This window comes from Diachasmimorpha longicaudata, chromosome 17, assembly GCF_034640455.1.
Source record: "Diachasmimorpha longicaudata isolate KC_UGA_2023 chromosome 17, iyDiaLong2, whole genome shotgun sequence".
Lineage (NCBI taxonomy): Eukaryota > Metazoa > Arthropoda > Insecta > Hymenoptera > Braconidae > Diachasmimorpha > Diachasmimorpha longicaudata.
The window spans coordinates 5,096,362-5,115,027 of NC_087241.1; the positions used below are offsets into that span (position 1 = coordinate 5,096,362).

The 18,666-nt window shown below is 38.1% G+C and overlaps 3 protein-coding genes across 8 annotated transcripts in view; 1 reads left to right on the forward strand and 2 right to left on the reverse strand.

The window, feature by feature from the left end:
• Positions 1 to 1,001: 1,001 nt before the first annotated feature.
• On the reverse strand, positions 1,002 to 4,594 carry LOC135170562 (zinc finger protein 347-like). 2 transcript variants are annotated; one of them, XM_064136512.1, is made up of 4 exons: positions 4,328 to 4,594; positions 4,087 to 4,169; positions 3,263 to 3,502; positions 1,002 to 2,868 (listed from the first exon to the last, which is right to left on the reverse strand). In XM_064136512.1, exons 3-4 carry the CDS (start codon positions 3,500 to 3,502, stop codon positions 2,053 to 2,055), a joined length of 1,056 nt encoding a protein of 351 aa, XP_063992582.1. In that variant the 5' UTR covers positions 4,087 to 4,169; positions 4,328 to 4,594; the 3' UTR covers positions 1,002 to 2,052. The 2 variants fall into 2 exon arrangements, with proteins under 2 accessions (XP_063992582.1, XP_063992583.1); XM_064136513.1 differs by having other exon boundaries at positions 4,294 to 4,594.
• A 3,172-nt stretch (positions 4,595 to 7,766) lies between these two features.
• On the forward strand, positions 7,767 to 9,828 carry LOC135170561 (DNA-directed RNA polymerase III subunit RPC3). Its single transcript, XM_064136511.1, has 5 exons — positions 7,767 to 8,000; positions 8,195 to 8,313; positions 8,379 to 8,509; positions 8,596 to 9,563; positions 9,638 to 9,828. The coding sequence occupies exons 1-5, from the start codon at positions 7,854 to 7,856 to the stop codon at positions 9,770 to 9,772; spliced, it is 1,500 nt and encodes a 499-aa protein (XP_063992581.1). The 5' UTR covers positions 7,767 to 7,853; the 3' UTR covers positions 9,773 to 9,828.
• A 19-nt stretch (positions 9,829 to 9,847) lies between these two features.
• LOC135170556 (transcription factor SOX-13) overlaps positions 9,848 to 18,666 on the reverse strand; it is an 82,066-nt gene continuing 73,247 nt past the window's right edge. For all 5 annotated transcript variants that reach the window (XM_064136500.1, XM_064136499.1, XM_064136498.1 and 2 more), the window contains 3 exons: positions 15,511 to 15,792; positions 14,547 to 15,327; positions 9,848 to 14,211 (listed from right to left, as the gene is read on the reverse strand). In XM_064136500.1, coding sequence (XP_063992570.1) covers positions 13,727 to 14,211; positions 14,547 to 15,327; positions 15,511 to 15,792 — 1,548 coding nt within the window. In that variant the 3' untranslated portion in view covers positions 9,848 to 13,726. The remainder of the gene's footprint in view (positions 14,212 to 14,546; positions 15,328 to 15,510; positions 15,793 to 18,666) is intronic.

Genomic DNA, 18,666 nt, shown 5'->3' on the forward strand with positions numbered 1-18,666 from the left:
GAGTGATATAATGGGTGGAGGAGGGGTGAGGTTTTTGAGAAAATTTTCAGGAATTTAAAAAGTATTTGGGGGTGACAATGATTGGATTAAAAAATTGATTGTAAGGTTTTCCGTTGTTATTAAATTCCAAAATATCCAGACAGACGTGGATTAGTGGCACATCAAATTGATTGTTCAAGCAAAATAACGCTCGAGTGATTAGAAAAATAATGGAGCTACGTCTCGATGCTGTTCAAATTTACAATGGGCTAAATTGGGAGCCCAGCGTTATCAATTGCATCAGTCGTTCAGTTACGCAATTAGGGTTCAAGAGCAATAGCTGTTTGTTTGTTCTATTTTTTCGGCGCCAACAGACGATTAGATGAATTTCGTTCATTGTGAATTTCCATCCCCAATGATTTATTTTTTATTTCTCCTCTCTTGTCGTTCAATTATAATCACTCGGCATCGGCGGAATGATCAGCCCTCACGGCATGGAGAATCGCTGATCATGGATGATTAATGATATTTTTATTCACTGGCCATAGTCGAGTGAGAAAGCAAATCGAAATCAATCGGGGCGTGTAAACACACAGGAATGTTCGTTTCAATGCGAAAGGCGTCCGGTGTCGCGCGCTGTACTAATGCAACACCGTAAAACCTGGAAATACTGGCGCCACGTTGTACTAAGTACAGAGCTGTTCACAGAACGTGAGGATTTTTCTATTGGAAATGAAATTGCGTTAAAGGTAAAAATAGAGAAAATGCTGATACCGGAGAGGGGGGAGGGAAGTGATCACAGCGAGAAATTATGTCTTGAGTTCGAGATATCCAGTACTTTGCCAAGGAAATCAGCGAATTTCGTTGATTAAAAATTTTAGTTCAATTATTCTGCCAAGATTAATTGATGTAAGGGAACTCCAGGTGAATATACCATTTTGACATTCCACATGAAAGGCGGTGGGATACCCTGAAGACATTTCTCCCTAGGAGAGACTCAATTAACAATTCCCAATGTACAATGTATTTTTTCCACTTGTCTCTTTAATTTAATAATTCTGCATTTTAACATCTGAGATTGGAAATATTAAAAAATAGAAAATAAATGTTTCAAATATGATACCTCTGTTTATAGTTTGGTGTGATTAAAGGGCCCATTAATTAACAAAAGTAGGTAATTTTTTGGATTAGTAATTACAAGTAATAATGTATCATTCAATGCAGTATAGATCTTTCAATATTTGATCCACAAATTGTTTCTTCATCGATTGAAATTATTAACTAGAGTACACGGACAATATCACCGTCCAGCTCCCCTCGACGGTTCGCCGAGTCCGGAGTGGAATTATTCAATAATAAAGGGGTATAATGAAATTTTAAAAAATTACGTGTCTTAAGTACAGATTCATTGGAGCTTCCAACAATTTGTTTTCCTTAGTTGAAATAAGAAAATATCATACATTCGCGGCAGTACGGTCGCAATTCCACTCCGAAGTTGAGTTTTACTTCTGTTTCAGACGGAAAATGTCGTTTGAAATGATTATTTCGGGTTATGAATTTGTTCGAACCCAATGACCATTTTTTATAATTGGCGTTGATTAGCTATCAATCAAAGAAATAGTGTTGTGAAAATTGAAAAATAGTGGCTTACAAAAAATAAGAAAAACATTCAGTAGCGAAATGATAAAACCAGATAAGTCGACTCATCTCTGCATCAAGTTTTTGAGCAATACCTCCGAGTCTAAGATAGAGAGCGGAATTTCTGTGATGAAATTTATTGTAACAATCAATTCCCTCCACAAAAAATTTTTTAACAATAATTTTGCGATCTTCCCTAGATTTACAAATATTTAACAAACCTGACCACTAGTCATAAATGACTTATCTCGTTTTATCTCTTCCCTACAGACTTTTCGTTTATGTTAGACATCAAGGTATTTTCCAACAATTGACCAGGAGTCGAGATAAATAATTTAATATCTCCGCGAATCAAAACTTCCCCCGAATCATCTGAAACACATGAAGTACTCACTCTCCGAATGGCTCTCCAACCATACCCCCAAAAAAGCATCATTAACTGTTCGTCACAAATGGTGATTGGGCATTTCTCTCCATCTCATTGGCCTCCTCTCCATCCTCATTTCTCACAGTAACAACCCTATCCCCAACGTTCCCCCCAATCCCGATGTCGTCCTCACTCTCGCAATCCTCCTTGCTGCTGATGACCGGATGTTTTTTCATGTGTGTCGTTAAATTTCCACTGTGATAAAACTCTTTTCCACATACTTTACACTGAAATGGTTTTACACCCGAGTGTATTCTCTCGTGTATCGACAGATTACCACTGTGTCTGAATTCTTTACCACAAACACTGCATTTGTATGGTTTAACACCAGAATGTGTGCGCAAATGGGTGGACAAATTGCCACTGTGACTGAACATTTTACCGCATATTTGGCATGCGTAGGGCCTCTCACCGCTGTGTGTACGCATGTGAATGGCCAAATTACCACTGTGTGTGAAGCATTTTTCGCACTGGCTGCACTTGTATGGTCTCTCACCGTTGTGGGTGCGCATGTGAATGAAGAGATTGCTCTTGTGACCGAATTCTTTGAAGCATATTTCACACTGGCACTTGAGCTTTTTGGTGGTTGAGCTGGTGTTGGAGGATTTTGGGGGCCTTCCAGGGCCATTTTGCTTGGTTGGGGAGGTCTGACGTAGAGGCTCGGAGCCCTCGGGCAGCTCTAGCCTCTGCTGCTGGAGCATGTGAGTCAGCTGCTGGCGGTCCTGGGGGGCTGGCAGGCACGACACGTGCTGACTCAAAGTGTTCAGCTCGTGCTGCTGGCTCAGTTGGAAGAGAGGGGTCGACTGCAGGTAGGGAGACACTTGCTGAAATGGGGGAAATTATTAGGACCTCTGCTAGGTTATTTATTTATGTTTAGTTGCAGAGGAAATGTAGAATGGGTGGACTAAAGGTAATTAACTGTCAATATAACAAGAATAATTCAATTTCTGGCTGTCTAAAAGATCCAGAAGTTTCTCAAGTGGATGACTTCATAATTTTTTATTAGAAAAAAGTGGAATCAATTAAAATCTTGACATTGCGTGATAGCAATCGGGAATGATCTATGGAAATAATTAATAGCGAAAGCCTCGAAGGAGTAAATGATCCATCACTTCTTTCATAGCACGTCAAAGATTTTTTTCCCCCCGAGAGACTAGAATTGCAGAGGAAAATAAACAAATATATTATTCAACTTATTCATTTATGTTGAACACTTACTGGGCTGGGTTGAGCCACATTTTGTCGTCCCTGCAGATCATTTTTGGTCATCACCACTTCCTCGGCCATTTGAATGCCTGGATTTTGACTCCAGAACTGGGGTAACTGCCTGTACATGTATTCAACGTCCTGATTCGTGAAGACTGGATACTCTACATTGCTCTGGACACAGTTCTGACCACTCTGACTGGAATCCTCCGCGTTGGAAAATTCCTGCTTTATCTGCACTGGACTGAACATCTGTGAGGATGAGCAAAGTCTTTGAGAACGTGCAGGACACGAAATAGGAATGGTAATATACCTTTTGCAACTTCCAAGAGCAGATTACTTCACAGAAATTTAAAATAATTCAGAGCCCCATGTTTATTTCGTATTACTGAATCCAATAATATTTTTTTAAACTACTTCTGACAGCTGCTGAGGTTATTCAATGAATTTGAAACAATTCAATTTAGAAAAATAAGTAGAGGAACCGTCATAAAACTCAAATTATCTAATATAGCTATCGTAACCATTTTATAACTTGGCCTTAATGACATTAAAACGAATATTTTAAGATATGATTGAATTCATTAGGGCTTAATACATAAAGATATCATCAGAATTTCCTTTGTTGTTGTGAAAAATGTTTGCAATGTGTCCTGCATTGAAATTTAATGCAAAAATTGAGTTTACATGGAACTGAGGACCATTGCTCCTCATCAAATCAATGGATCTTCAGTATGGACCCAAACAAGACTTCTGTCAACTCCAATCCATGATAATTTAATTGGTATTGAAAATAAAATAGAAAAACCCTCCACATGTGGATGGAAAAAACTCACGTTGACAGGTAAGCTGATCTGTCAGATATTCTCACGTTCATAACGCAGTGGTACTGTCCAGCATGCTCATCACCATCGCACAACTGGGAGAAACAAAACAAAGTAAGGTTAAAGATCATGAAAGGTTACCTCACTGATGCATAACAATCCAAATGTCAACGTTTAACCCCAACACCAGCTTATGCCCAACCCGACAGGTGAAATTACCTCAATATCCTGTGATTTTCATATTCACTCGTACCTTCGTTAGAGTGGAGCATGTCCATTACGTGTCTGTGTATATGTGTGTGGCACTCGACGAAAATACTTGGTACTTGGGTAATTATTCCGTTGATTATAGCTCCTTGGGGTGATGAAAAAAGGACCCGTTGATTATTTAAACGAAACAGTATGCAAACAAGTGGTCTGGCTTTTTATTCAAGGGACAGCAGGTAATTAATGGAAAAGCGTCAACAGTCGCGAGGGAGAGAGAGAGAGATATTTTTGGTGAGAATGGGAGGAAAAAAATGAAGGACACGGGGTGGAATGAGAGCACACAACTGAGAATCTTGGGTGTGTGGGCGCGTGCGTGGAATCGTCTTGCGCATGAGCAACATGGCGGTGGAGGTGAAGGGGGAAAACGAGCGTCGTCCCGTTTTCGAGGAAAAATTGACGGTAAAATCAGGTAATTAAACATAATTAATGGGATAAACTATCGATATACTCATCGACAATGTCTCTAGTTGAATGTTGGAGATTTTTTTGGCTTAAGAAATGAAGTAGAGGGCTTAAAAAAATGTTGATAAACACGTATCACAAAACATTCCCACAAAAAGTATCGAAAACCCTCGGGAAAATTGATAAAAATTTACTCAAATTTTTTTCTCATCATTACGAATTATTTTATTGTGCAATTTGGGATTATTGTGGGGTAATAAAAGCACGGGAACATTATTCAAAGCTATTCTCGCTTCAATATAGCCCCGAGCCCCCCGCCCTGTGCGCATCGAGTCCGCGCCGGTTCGCAATGGCTGCTGGGTACTGAGCGGAGACGACGCGTTCATGTGCTCGTACTGCGGAATTTTGAGGATTTTGCAAGTAAAATAACAGAAACAATTATAGATAATTGGCTCAAACATCGGCGATAGTCATCAGTATTGATTTTATCACGAAATTGGCCGTTTCCCTGAGGTAAGAACGAGACAAACCCTTTTTGGAATAATTTGGTCAAAAAATGCTAAGTCGAGCCTTTGAGCATGAAGCGCATCGCTATTGCGCAGTATTAAGATGTCCGACACCAAATAACGCCGTGACGATTGCTCTTTATATACCCGAGCAGAATCGTTGGATAGGCAATGAAATAATGATGAACAATGGGCCCATTTTTTAGTAATAATTGTTAGAAAAATTAAAATCAGACAATGAATCGACTGAAATAGGGATGCACTCATTAATAATGATTTTAATTTAATATTGGAATTTTTTTTTGATTAATAAATTAAATAGAGGATTAAAAAAATGATTGATAATTAGATATGATGTGAATTTTCCCGGAAAACGCCTCGAAAATCCACAGAAAAATTCTTAATAATTTACTCAAATATTTCTAATAATTATTGAGAGTTATTTTATTGCGCAATTTGGGTTTATTATGGGGTAATGAAAGTATGAGAACGTTATTCAATGCTGTTCTCGCTTCACTTTAGCCCCGAGCTCGAGCCCTGTGCGCATCGAGTCCACGCACGCCCAAAATGGCGGCTCGGCTCTAGCAGGAGGCAGCGCGTGCTGGTGCTGCGGTATTTCGAGGTTTTTGCAAGTAAAATAACAGAAATAATTATAAATAATTGGCTCAAACATCGGCGATAGTCATCGGTATTGATTTTATCACGAAATTGGCCGTTTCCCGGAGGTAAGAACGACACAAAACTCTTTGGAATAATTTGGTCAAAAATACGATGCCGAGCCGTGGAATATCAGGCGCATCGCAACTGCGCAGTATCATGATGGTCGGCACCAAATGCTGCCGTGACGATTTCTCTGTACCTTGCTGACCGGAACCATCATATAGACGATGAAATAGTTACGAAGAATGAGTCAATTAATTGATAATAATGGATGAGCATCCTTTCATCATGGCTTTTGGCGATATTGAGATGATATTGTTTGCTGGATGGATACCCCATAATTATATGACTTGAGAGGATCAGGACGATCATGGGATGGTGTGGATGGATGAATGGCATGATCGATTGTTGGGCATGCCCAGCTATTTGCTGGCGTCGCAAGATGGCCCTGCTGGTGAATTCTGAACAGTGAGAGAGACTTTTTAATATTTTGAAGGAATTATTAATTTTTGAATTAATTTAACCTCCGGTCGGACAATCAAACTTGGGATGAACGTAATTAAAAAGGATTTTTTTGTGATGTCAACGTTAAAAAAGTAGTGAAGTGTTTCCGGGAATTTCTCTATTATCGGTGAAGTGATAACCGTGGAAGATGGCAGTCAAAGTGTGTGTGTATGTGTGTGTGTGCGGGTTTGTTTTGAATTTTTTAAATATTTTTTTTAAATTCAATTTCGAAAATGGTGAATAGTGTGAGTGCCCTGTCAGGAGAAGGAAACTTCGATCAGAATCCTGGTCTGGTCTGTCTGGAGAGCAGGAGGAGATCTGGAGATGATGGAGTTGATCAGCACCGGTGAGTCCCATTTATTTATTTATTTTTATTAGTAAAAATGGCGAACTGCGACGGAAAAATGCGAAACGAAAGAACGAGGGAATTTATTTTTGCGAACGAGCCCCCAGAAGTTCTGGGCTCAATACAATTGCGCTTGCGACTCCTGAATGTTTTTTAATTTAATTTTTGTCCCTATCAATGTTACAACTTCCCCAGTTAATTTCAGGATGAGTGCAAAGTGCAAAAACATGGAATACAGTGCTTAAAGTGTGTGTAGTTTTGTTTTGATATTTTTAAACGTATATTTTCCAAGTTTAAATTCAAAAGTAGTGAATATTGTGAGTGACGTGTCAGGAGGAGGGAATATCGACCAGATCTGGAGGCCTGGAGATAGCGGGAAGCAGTGGTCAGCACCGGTGAGTCCCATTTATTTACTTATTGATTTTTATCAATAAAAATTTGGGAGCGCAAAGGAAAAATGCGAGAAAAACAATCGTGGAATTTATTTTGCGAACGAACGTCCAGAACTTCGGGGCTCAATAGAATTGCGCTTGCGACACCTTCTGAATGTTATTAAATTTAATATTTGAAGGACCACTGACAATAGAAAGTTGCGAAATTCCTCCTTATCAACTTTCCTAATTAATTTTGGGATGAGAAATGCGAAAAAGTCTATAGAACGGGATGACTATTTTGAGATTTCGAAAATGGGGGAAAAGCCTTGATAAACCCATGCGTTCCTCGAACAGGAAAAAACCATTAATATTTTGATAAACTTCTATTCATTTTTCGAACAAATTATCACAAGAATAAGCCAGGCAATTCACCATCATTTATTACGTCGAAGGGAAGAACAACGAAAATGTGAAGCGACAAAATCAGTGCAAAACAGAAACCTCGATAAATAACCAAAAATAAATTAAGTATTTAATGGTAAATAAGACGAGAAAAAAACGTAAAGAACTATCAAAGTTCTGTATACCTTTTGAATTATCGCGAGAAAGCTGTTTTATCGACCTATGTTATAACCTAACCTCTGCTCCGAATTGATTCAACCCCTTGAAACACATGTTCAAGATCGTATGGGGGTTTAAAATTGTATTAATACATCCAAAATGTCCTTTTATTGTGGTAAATTATGCTCAACAATATTACTAGAGCATTTTGGAAGTATCGTTCAATCAGTGGGTGAGTGTTTGTATAAAAATGGTTCACAGGGATTACACTTTGTGACGGTAAATACTAATATTCCCCTTGTCAAGGTAATTACATTCATCTTAATAATGTTTTTGAAAAATGTCAGTACGAAATAGTGAGATTTTGCATATATCTTTTTTGTAGTGGTTAGTTTTCTCTACAATATATTTTCGAGAATGTCATTATTTTCTAGTGGTTACACGATTATTTTAATTTTAAACATTTTGTCCTGCGATAAATCTGTGATTTTGGAGTTTAGGTGAAAGAAGCTTTATGTGTTCTCATTAAATATGGACTTGTCTTCCATGAAATGTCGGAAAGGGGTATGAAATATACTCTCCTTCCTGATAACGTCACGATGGTACTCAGATACTCTAGGTAATTAGGAGTTTTTAGTGTAAATTGTTTGTGTGTGGAGGGATTCTTTATTGTTGCTCTTTCAGGTTCATGTTTTTTGTTAAACAATGTTGTGGGGATGAGGGAGAAATTATACTAGAGGAGATACTCAAGCAGGGATATGATACAGCCTCTCAAGTGATTGTTAAATCATATATGAGAATGGTTCAGAAGCTGGGTAAGGCAGCACATATTTCTCTCTTCAAGATAAACACAAAGTGATTGGAATCGCAGTCTTTATGTTCCTAAAAAAAAATCTTTCAGGTGATGCTGCTCCTTCTCTGTATTTGATGAAAGAAAAATTCGAACTCTTAATTAAAAATCAATTTTTAATGAGGAGCTCGTGTACAGAAGAAATGGGGGAGATCACAACAGACAAGCCAGATTTCATGATACAGACACTGGACCTCAAGGCACTTAAGAGTATAGTTGAAGGGGTTGAGGTTGATCCTGGGGACAAGGGGATATACTGGCGAGTGAATTTTGATCGGTTGATTCAGGATTTGAGGGATAAAACGCTTGTGGAGGCTGTCTCCAGAATGGTAGACGATAATGCTGGGGAAATGATGAGACAGATGCTCTTTCTGATGTACGAGAGGACGGCCTCATGGGCAGACACCTCAAACCCCATTCCCTACATCGAAATTAAGGACAAAGTCAAGGGATTGGATATTCCAGCACTGACACAGTATCTTGATCAGTATCTACGACTGATCGAAGAGGACTCGAGGCAATTTTTGAGACGGGTTGGGGACTCTGGTGGGGGACAGTTCAGTGTCAACGTCAAGGAGGCATTCGCCCAACTGGCCTGGGCAACCCTGGAGAACATCGTGATGGAGAGGTTTGGGTCCAAAGCAGCGAGAATTTTCAGACTAGTCAAGAGTAAAAAGTACATCGAGGTGGAGCAGATCCAGCAACTGGCCATGATTCCTGCCAAGGAGGCGAAGCACTTGACTTTCATCCTCTTTCAAGAAAATTATCTGCAGATGGCGGAGGTGAAGAAGGCCGGGGTATCACAAGCACCGTTGAAGGCTTTCTTCTTGTTTCATATTGACTTGAATCAAGTTGTCAGGATGGAGATGGAGCACTGCTATCATGCGCTGTACAATACCATGCAGAGGAGGGAACACGAAACTGTAGATAACAGGAGGATGATTGATAAACAGCTGAGGATTCAAACACTTATCAGTAATTTGAAGGAAAGGGGGGCACCTGAAGAACAGCTACAGGAGGTTTTTGAATTAAAAATTTTTTTTTTTAATACGTTTTTGGGAATTTTTCTGATTTATCTATTTGGGACTTTTAGATCGAGGAGATGATGACACCAGCGGAAAAACTTCAACTTGACAAAGTTCATAATATTATCAAGACCCTGGGTGGTGCGGAATTGCAGATTGAGGAGACACTATTTTTATTCGCCATGTATCTAAATTATCATTAATTATTGACAATTGATGGTAATTTCATAATTTGTAAATAAAATCAGTTGAACTGACAGGAATGAAACAGCGAATCATTATTATTTATAGAGATATTTATTTATATTTCATAATAATTGATTACGGTTGTAAAATACAAACAACAAAGAGATACCTAAATTTTAAATTAATAATAAATATAATGATACATTCATGTTTATAATGGCGCTGTTTCTCTCTATGCAGTACAGGGCGTGTTTAATTAATTTTTGTTTCCTTTTATTTATTTTTTTTTTCACGTCGCTAGTCATAGAAAAAGTCACTGCCAGAAATTTACGAGTGAATTTTATTCATCGTGCCGATAAATATCGTGAAAGCATATGATTGAATCGCAGTTGGTCACAGCCGAATTGTACAATAAAATATTCATCATATTTTTTTTTAGTAAACCGCCGAAAATTGTCTCGTTGAGGGGGAAAACAAAATAACAGGATGATTTTTCCAGCCGTGACTTTTTCACTTGTTCTTTTTGCTATCTAATAAACTATTTTTTTACGGCTCACCTTAACACTATTTTTCCAATTATCGAAAAAATTACCATCTACGAGTCACTACAATTTTCATTAACAATTTTTTTTGTGTTATTTATGAATAACTTTTATTCTTTCGAATCAGTTTTATTGTTACAATTTTTCTTGCTGTTAAGGTGGCCGTGAGAATGTTAATGGCATCAGCACTTGCATTCAATTTTCATATCTCTTGCACACACACAAACATGCACTCCACTGACCCAGTATTGCATGACTATTTACACTTGCTTACATAAAGAATTCTAATCGTAACGTTCTTCTCTCATTTCTACAACTAAATCTGAATGTCAGAAAAGCATTACCCTTTATATATATATATATATATATATATGTGTATATATATATATATGTAACAACAACGTACATGTATGAAGTGAATGCTTGGAATATTGAATTTTTTTTTCTCATTTTAATGTTAGTTTCACTTGTATTTTTTTTCCTCTTACATTTTATATTACGATAGTTAGTTAATATAATATATTTGATTTACAGTTTTTTTCGCTATTTATTACAGATTGCGTCTTGCACTGATTTTGCCGCATAATTTGTTGTTCTTTATATTTTTTAAATTTGTTCGGTAATTTTAATGAAGCCTGTGCTGGTTGTTACAATTGGAGTTTGGTTTATTCAAAGTGATTTGATGAAATATAGAAAGGGAGAACTCGGGAGAATTCTCGTTGACATGTGCACCTCAAATGGAGAAAAAAAATTGGAGTAAAAAGGCGAACGTTAATGGGATATTATGGCACATCAATGAATAATAGAAAAAAAATGCAAGATTCGTATTTTATTCCGATCAACCTTTGGAAACTATCATTCAACGAATGAATATTCACTGGCAATTAAAAAAACTGATTATGATTGAATGGAATTGTCGCTAGACCTTTGGGCCAATTCCCCCAACCCGCTCCCCCCCTTCCCCCCCTATTTAATGAGTATTTTTTCGTCGAGTGGACATTCTAATTTATTCATACGTTTTTTTGTTAATTTTCTTTTTTATATTTCTTCTCTTGATTGTTTTCACTCGTCGTTGCATAGTCATCACTGGCATATACAATCCTGTATAAATTTATATAGGTACAATTAAAAATGTAAAGCTTAGCCCTTAAATTATTAACAATATTAAATCATTAGAGACAAATTAATAAATCCATAACTCCAATTTTTTTTTTCGAAAAAAAAACGAAGATAACTAGACATAAAAGGGAAATTGTAAATGAATACGAAATATTTTTTCTTTTCTTTTTTTTTCGTAATAAAAACTATACCATTTGTTTCAATTTCTCTTCAACATCGACGAGGGCGAGAGAGGGGAATGAGATGTGGGGGAAATGAAACTTAATTGAGATGGAATTTTGTAATTGCTGATTTTGATGAAGTTGGGATGAAATATGAGGTCAATTTGACTCACATAGTTTTGCTAGTCATTTTTAACCCTTTCTTCAGCAGATAAAAATTGATTTTTATTCGTAATGCCGAATGATGAATTAATTGGCCCTATTTATGATGTGAATAATTCAATTTTAACCGTTTGATTCACGTGAAAAAATCTAGATTCAACTTGCCCCTCATAATTGACCCAATTTCATCAAAAAAAAAAATCCTAAAATCACAGGACTGTTCCATTTCACCCCACGATCTCATTCTACTCTCCCATCCCCCGTCATATACAAGGTGATCGAGTAATTAACACGTAGAGTAATTAAACTCTACGTGCATGCATCACAAGTAATATAATTACACTGTACAATAATAATTCTTGGGGATGAGGGGGTGGGAAGGGGGTGAGGGATGGATGGGCGGGGAGACGAGAGATAGAGGGCACAGGGTGAACTAGATTCAACCGAACTTAAAAATTAACTCCATTTATATACATAAAATAAATAATAATCGTTAACATTAAGCTAATTAATATTCTTTTGTTTTTCTATCCTCGCGTGCATTCACCCTCAATATATCTACTGGTTCGCGTGCCACTCGGATATATCAATATTCGAGGATACTGGCTCTCTTTATAAAATTATATTAGGTACATTTGTTTATAAATTGCACTGACTATAAATAAATGGGAGGAAAAAAAACATAAAAAGGGGGATAATGAAAAATTAGGTGATATAGGATCGATTATATCGAGCGGTGAATTCTAGTGTTTTTCTAGTTTAATATTTTTTTTTTCTTTTGCGGTTGTTTTTTTTTTTTCTTTGAGTTGCGTCGAGGCCAATGGCGCCTCGGAACTATGGAGATATCGGCCTTTTTCAATTATTATTAAGGAAAAATGAATTAATTACCCTCTCCGTGTCACCGAAAACGCTATTTGGCACATAAGTAATTATCACATCAAGCTCCCCCAAACTCACCGGTCCTCGGTTTGAGGTAATAGTAGAGAAGAGAACCTAGATAACAAGATTTTTATGATTTTTTTTCTTCTTTTGAATAAATAAAAGATCTTGTTTTTTTTTCGCAATCATTCCTATTGTACTCTTCGCGATATCTAGTCCAATCGATAATGATATGAGATTCAATAAATAAATGATAAAAATACTATAAGTACTAGGCGTTGGCATGGAGTTGGCTGCATGCGTTTGTGCATTTTTGGGGGGGAGATAATTGAGGCTTCGGGGGGGATTCAATGGCCAGTTGTTTCTTTTGTGAGGTACACTGTTAGAAATTTGGTGGTGAAATTTCCGGTTTAATTTGGGAAAAGTTTTGTCGGAATTCCACTGAAATTTCGCGAAATTTAGCATTGACAATTCTATAGTGAAGTGGTAAAACGAGATTTTTAATTAAAAATCAATCAAAAGGGTCAATTTTATTCTTTATTTTTGGATTTATCGGTAATCCACTGTCAAATTAAATTCCAGGGAATTAATACAAATTTCTATGAATTTAGTTATGAACAAGAATTTGGTAAATTCTTGTTCATTTGGAGTTAAAAAAATTCCAATTACAGTGAAATATCAATTATTCTTCTAACAGTGTAGGGAACGAGACTTTTGAGATGATAATTGATGAGTTAAAATATTCTCTTACTTATCGTAACGTCATCGGTTCATTCATTAATTTCTCTAATCATTATTCAGTTTCTTTTATACAAAACATTGTCGTCATGCTCTCGAGCATTATTCATGGCCGTTTAAGAATTTGGCACTTTGATTTTCTTCACCTCGTGATTAATTGAAAATAATTGCCTGATGGCACCTGGATACATCATAATCTCGAGAAACATTGTGTCCCCCAAATTTGGTACCAGCATTTAATCACGATGAATTCGTAATCAATGAAGCATAACGATTATCTCATGATTATTAATTTCTACCAGAAGAGTTCACGGGCGTGATAAGTTCTTGGTGCTCCGGGTCGACAAACAGGCTGACCCGGAGCTGCGGTTCAATCCTCGTCGTGATGCCTGGGACTGGCGTCATAACCACCAATTGATCCTGAATTATCAGGTGAAAAATTCATCATATCCGAGGGTGATAGACTGTCTTGGGGATAGTAAAATGAGGAATGATCCTGACTTGGTCCAGCTGTACCATTTAAAAGTGATGCTGGTGGTGATACTGATGGCCTTGCTGATGGCCCTGGCCCAGCTGGATGATGCTGTGATCCCATATCACCACCAACTGGTGATAGAAAACCCATTTCTGGACCACCGTCTCTGCACCAAAGTTGTCGCATCTCTTGTCGCCTCTGTCGCATCAGTGATTTATATTCGGAAATTCTCATTTTTTTACCATCGACTATGCAGGTGCGTTTGGGACGCGGACGATACCTGTAGTCAGGATGTTTTTCCATGTGTAATTTTGATAGACGTGATTGCTCCTCGTAGTACGGTTGCTTCTCAGAATTTGACATTGCTTTCCATCGCGCTCCTGTTGAATTTAATTGTAGGATGATTTAATTATATGATATGGTGATATTTGATTATTATTATAATGCCGACGTTACGGGGAAAACAGGACATAGAGGAAAATGAAGCCGATAAAATGAATGGGAGGCGAAATTCAGGCAGTTTTTTTTATTACTAAATTAGCGCCCGGTAATGGATTTTTGGGGGGTTCGGGAGGGTGGGACACATAAAGAGAAAAAGTTTGATTTAAAAAAGTGGCTGATTTTCCCTCTATAGTTGTGCCCGTTTATTGCTCCGTTTTGATCGACCCTTTCCCCACGAAATACCTTGAAAAACAAAAATAAAATGAACTCTCACCAAGAATTTTTGATATGTTGGAATTATGCATATCAGGACAGGCTTTTAGAATTTTCCTTCGTTCATCCTTCGCCCATACCATGAAAGCATTCATGGGCCTCTTGATATGTGGTTTATTCTCGTTCTCCCTCTTCTGCTGTCTCACCATTTTCGCTTTCTCGGTGTTATCCTCCAGTACTTTATAAGACTGATCTCTCCAGAGATGAGGGGACGACAGGAAGTCCTGTTCATCTTGTGTAGGCTCATCTCGACTACTCGAGTGTTTAATCGGCCGTTGGGATTGTGGTGATGATGGTATTGCATTGGTACTTGGTGGTAAACCATACATACCATGCATTGCATAGTGTTTTTCAACTGCTGCTGAACCACCAGCACTTGTTTCTTCCTTCACCATTACTTTACCCATTGGCGATGATAATGTGCTTAAGTGAGGGGGAAGTCCCCCGTAGGCAAGTGAAGGAAGATAATTTCTGGGAATAGGTAGACCTGGGGGAAATGGTTTTGGGGCTGTAGCTGCTAGGGGTTGCTCTTGTTGGCCACTGCTACCAGCTCCCGTCGAGTGAGAATCACTTCCTGGGGATGAGGATGAGGCAGTTGCGCCTGATGATGAGGACTTGGGTTTTGTTAGGTTTAGGGGAGCATCGGGATCTTGTAGGGGTGGTGCTGCTGGCGCCACGGCTGATGATACGGGTGTTGGGGAGGTCTCTTTATCCAGGTGCGGCGTCAGCTGCGCTAGGTGGGCTGTCGCCCAACTTTGAGATTCTCGGTGGCTACTTATCATCTGAAATGACATTTGGTCATTGATAATTTAGGGTCATGGTTTTTTAAATGTTCTGTTTCGGATTCGGAGATATTCAACAAATACGTAACTGTCTTTCGAAATTTCTATGATCCGTAGGGTATTTTATTCACTGGAGAAAATTATGTAATTTTGAAATGAGATTGAAGGATCTGTTTAACTTACATTAGCTATGGAATTGATATGCTTATTTCCGGTAGTTGTTGACGTTGGTGGTGGCATAGTTGATGCTACTGGTAAACCACGTAGTTGCTCGAGAAATGGTAGAAACATGAGTGATTGGGCGCTCGGCATACTCAACTGTCCCTTTGTTATCTGCGCCTGTAGCTCTTGTATATTATTATGTTGCTGCATCATGTGCTCCTGCTGTCTCTTCAAGTGTTCACTCTGTAACCGTTGCATCTCCATTTGCTTCTGCGAGTCCACAGGCATGTGACTCGGATACGTCTGGAATATTCCAACAGAAACAAGAGCTTGCAATTAGAATTCTATTTGACTGGTTGAATTATCAAAGGATTTCTAGTTCTATATTCGTACCCTTAGAATTATTTCATACCCAGTCATTTGATATGGAAGATGCTGAGACGATTTTCAATGGACTTATTTATCACTGCAGTGGAGGGGATTATTTTTTTTTTTCGGGTGAAGACAGTAACGAAAATTCGAGTGATAGCTATTCTTCCGTTTCTTCTTCTTCTTATTGTTGTGGTGAGGGAATTTTTTTTTTAGGGAAAAATACAAATCAAGAATGTGCAAATATATGGGAACTAAATGAACTTCTGAAAACTTCCGAATAACGAAGTACCCAGAGATAATTGCGAGGGTCTCCCTGTTCCTACTCTCTCTCTCCATCTGGCTCTGATCCAGATATACGTGAAGTTTAGGGTCTATTTTGGTCGAATAAGGAAGACGTTTATTCATACAGTGCAGTGGCATGCCTGCTCTGCCACGGTTACTACTAGTCCCAGTTCACTGGGCATTTTTTTTTCTCTCTCTCTCTCTCTCTCCATAAATTTTGACAACTCACCCCCTTATTACCGACCATTCCACAATACATTCGGCATTTTACGCGCATCAACGACTTATTTAATCCTCTCAATGTGGAATTTTTTCAATCATCATAATTATCACCGCAATTGATTCACTGGACACCGTCATTTACTCCCGGGGGGGAGAGGGGGTCGGAGACGGTGGGGGTGAATCCCAGTGATGCACTAGTCGATGAGAACCGAAGATTCATTATTCATCGGGCGCACACCGGCTCTCAGTTATGCCGATGATACGTATCCATGACAGCTATACCGCCCACAGTTGCTAAATATAAACAGGCGGGGTGCCAACCAAGTTCCATTCACATTCACGTATATACACTGGTGCATTTTCGATGGTAGGCAGTGGGGCAACAACTACCATGTTTCAGTAATTTTGTCTCACTCTGTATCTCATTGGCTTCCCTTATGTATTCTCCATTGCGCTTTACCCCAACTGCACTCTTCACTTCGGGTACTCACAGAGAGGTTTAGTCAGTCAGAGGGGCATATAAGAATATGAGGAGGCCCGTTCTGAATATGCATTCGCGCATTCACGCCAAAATGCAACTGCTCCACCACCAGAGATTATTTTAGCAACGCAATTACCGAATGTATGAGTTAATGTGTATCGATATGAGTGAGAAATTTTTAGGGTTTTGGTGGAGAGAAAAATGACATTTTTAGGATAAATTCTGACCAACTGGGGAATTTTTAATGCGAAAGAACAAAGATCTCTTAATTTTATGGATCAAATATGTACATATGTTATGTTATATATTTTATTTGCATAATATTCTCAAAAAGTTTTACACTGAATTGTTTTTAACAGAGAAATTTTTCTCTCCTCGTTGCAATAATTGCGGAATAATTTTCAATGACTGAATTTTCACGAAATATTCTTCATATCGAGTCATCTTTATTATTGAATATATTCAACAGTTTCCTTTATTCTTGGAAATAATCACAATTTTGAAAAGCTACTATTCCTTTGACTCATAGAAACATCAAGGAATCCATAATCGTAGATCAGAGAATCGTCTTTTGGTTGTTCTGTATACATAGCCCGATGTTCCCGGATATCTTTATCGGCATATGTTTATTATCCATTCGCCGTCTCTCAAACCTTTTGATATTTTCACCCCCTCTTTTCCCCTATCCACTAGTCTATTTTCCACCATCCCCCTCGTCCATCCCCCCAACTGTATAAACTCATTCGTGAATAAACAAATTGCACATACGCATTGAACGCGAGTTGGATTGCTGGTGGTGGGGTTTGTACGCGGTTTTCTCGAAAAGCGGTAATATTAATAATTCCCTTTGGTGTTTGTGATTATCAGTCACAATATTGCGCCTGTAGACTGTAATGCGAGGGTTACGTGGGATATACTCTATTCATTGGAGTGTTATTTGGTTCAGTGTTGGATTTTTGCTGGGGGGAATTTGTCTCTCACTGGGTACCACAAAGCCGTACTTTGTCTCGTTTCGTTCGTCATAGACGTCATAGTTTTATTATATCGTGACTTTGATAACCGACGGTGATTGTGGATTGATAAATCATTTTTTTGAATTATCTGTAGGTTTTTTGGGAGCTAAAATATTTAAACTGATATTTCTTTGTCGGAAATTTTAAATTAACTTTGTTTAAAATGGAATATTAAATTCAAATTGAATTTTAGACCGAATAGAATCTATAAAAATTAAGAATAATTAAGATTAACATATTCTGGAATTTGTCGGAAATTGTTGGAGAATTCAAGGGGTCAGGATTGTCTCTTAGATAGTCGGGGTTGAGAATGACAAAAATTGGGAAGACGTATAAAAGGAAAGATAGTCTCGCTAGACAGGATCTCTTTGCCTCGAGGTGATCGCGTCACCTCGAAGAGGGTTCCGAAACACGTCAACGCTCCATACTCGTTTCCCCCGGGGAGTTGGTTACTTTTTCCACATATAACATCATGGAGATAAGAAGCCGAAGACAATAATCCTTCTGACGGCTGACTCGATGTGCTCGTCGGCTTATTTCTTCATTTTTTTTTTTTTATTTATTTCTTTCACGTCTGGTTGGAGAATGTGTGGGTGATGGGTTAGAGGGTGGTTCTGATGCAGTTTAATCGGATGAGTGTCTCTTTGCTTCGAGTGAATTATAACTTGACGCATTTCTGAGTCCTCAATAAATTAAGTATTTGAACTAGATGCAGTCTAATGTCTCTTGAATTATTAAAAATTGGAATTGGATTTTTTTTTCGTCTTGTGAGGGGATGAGAATGGAAAATATTTGAGGAATTTTGCA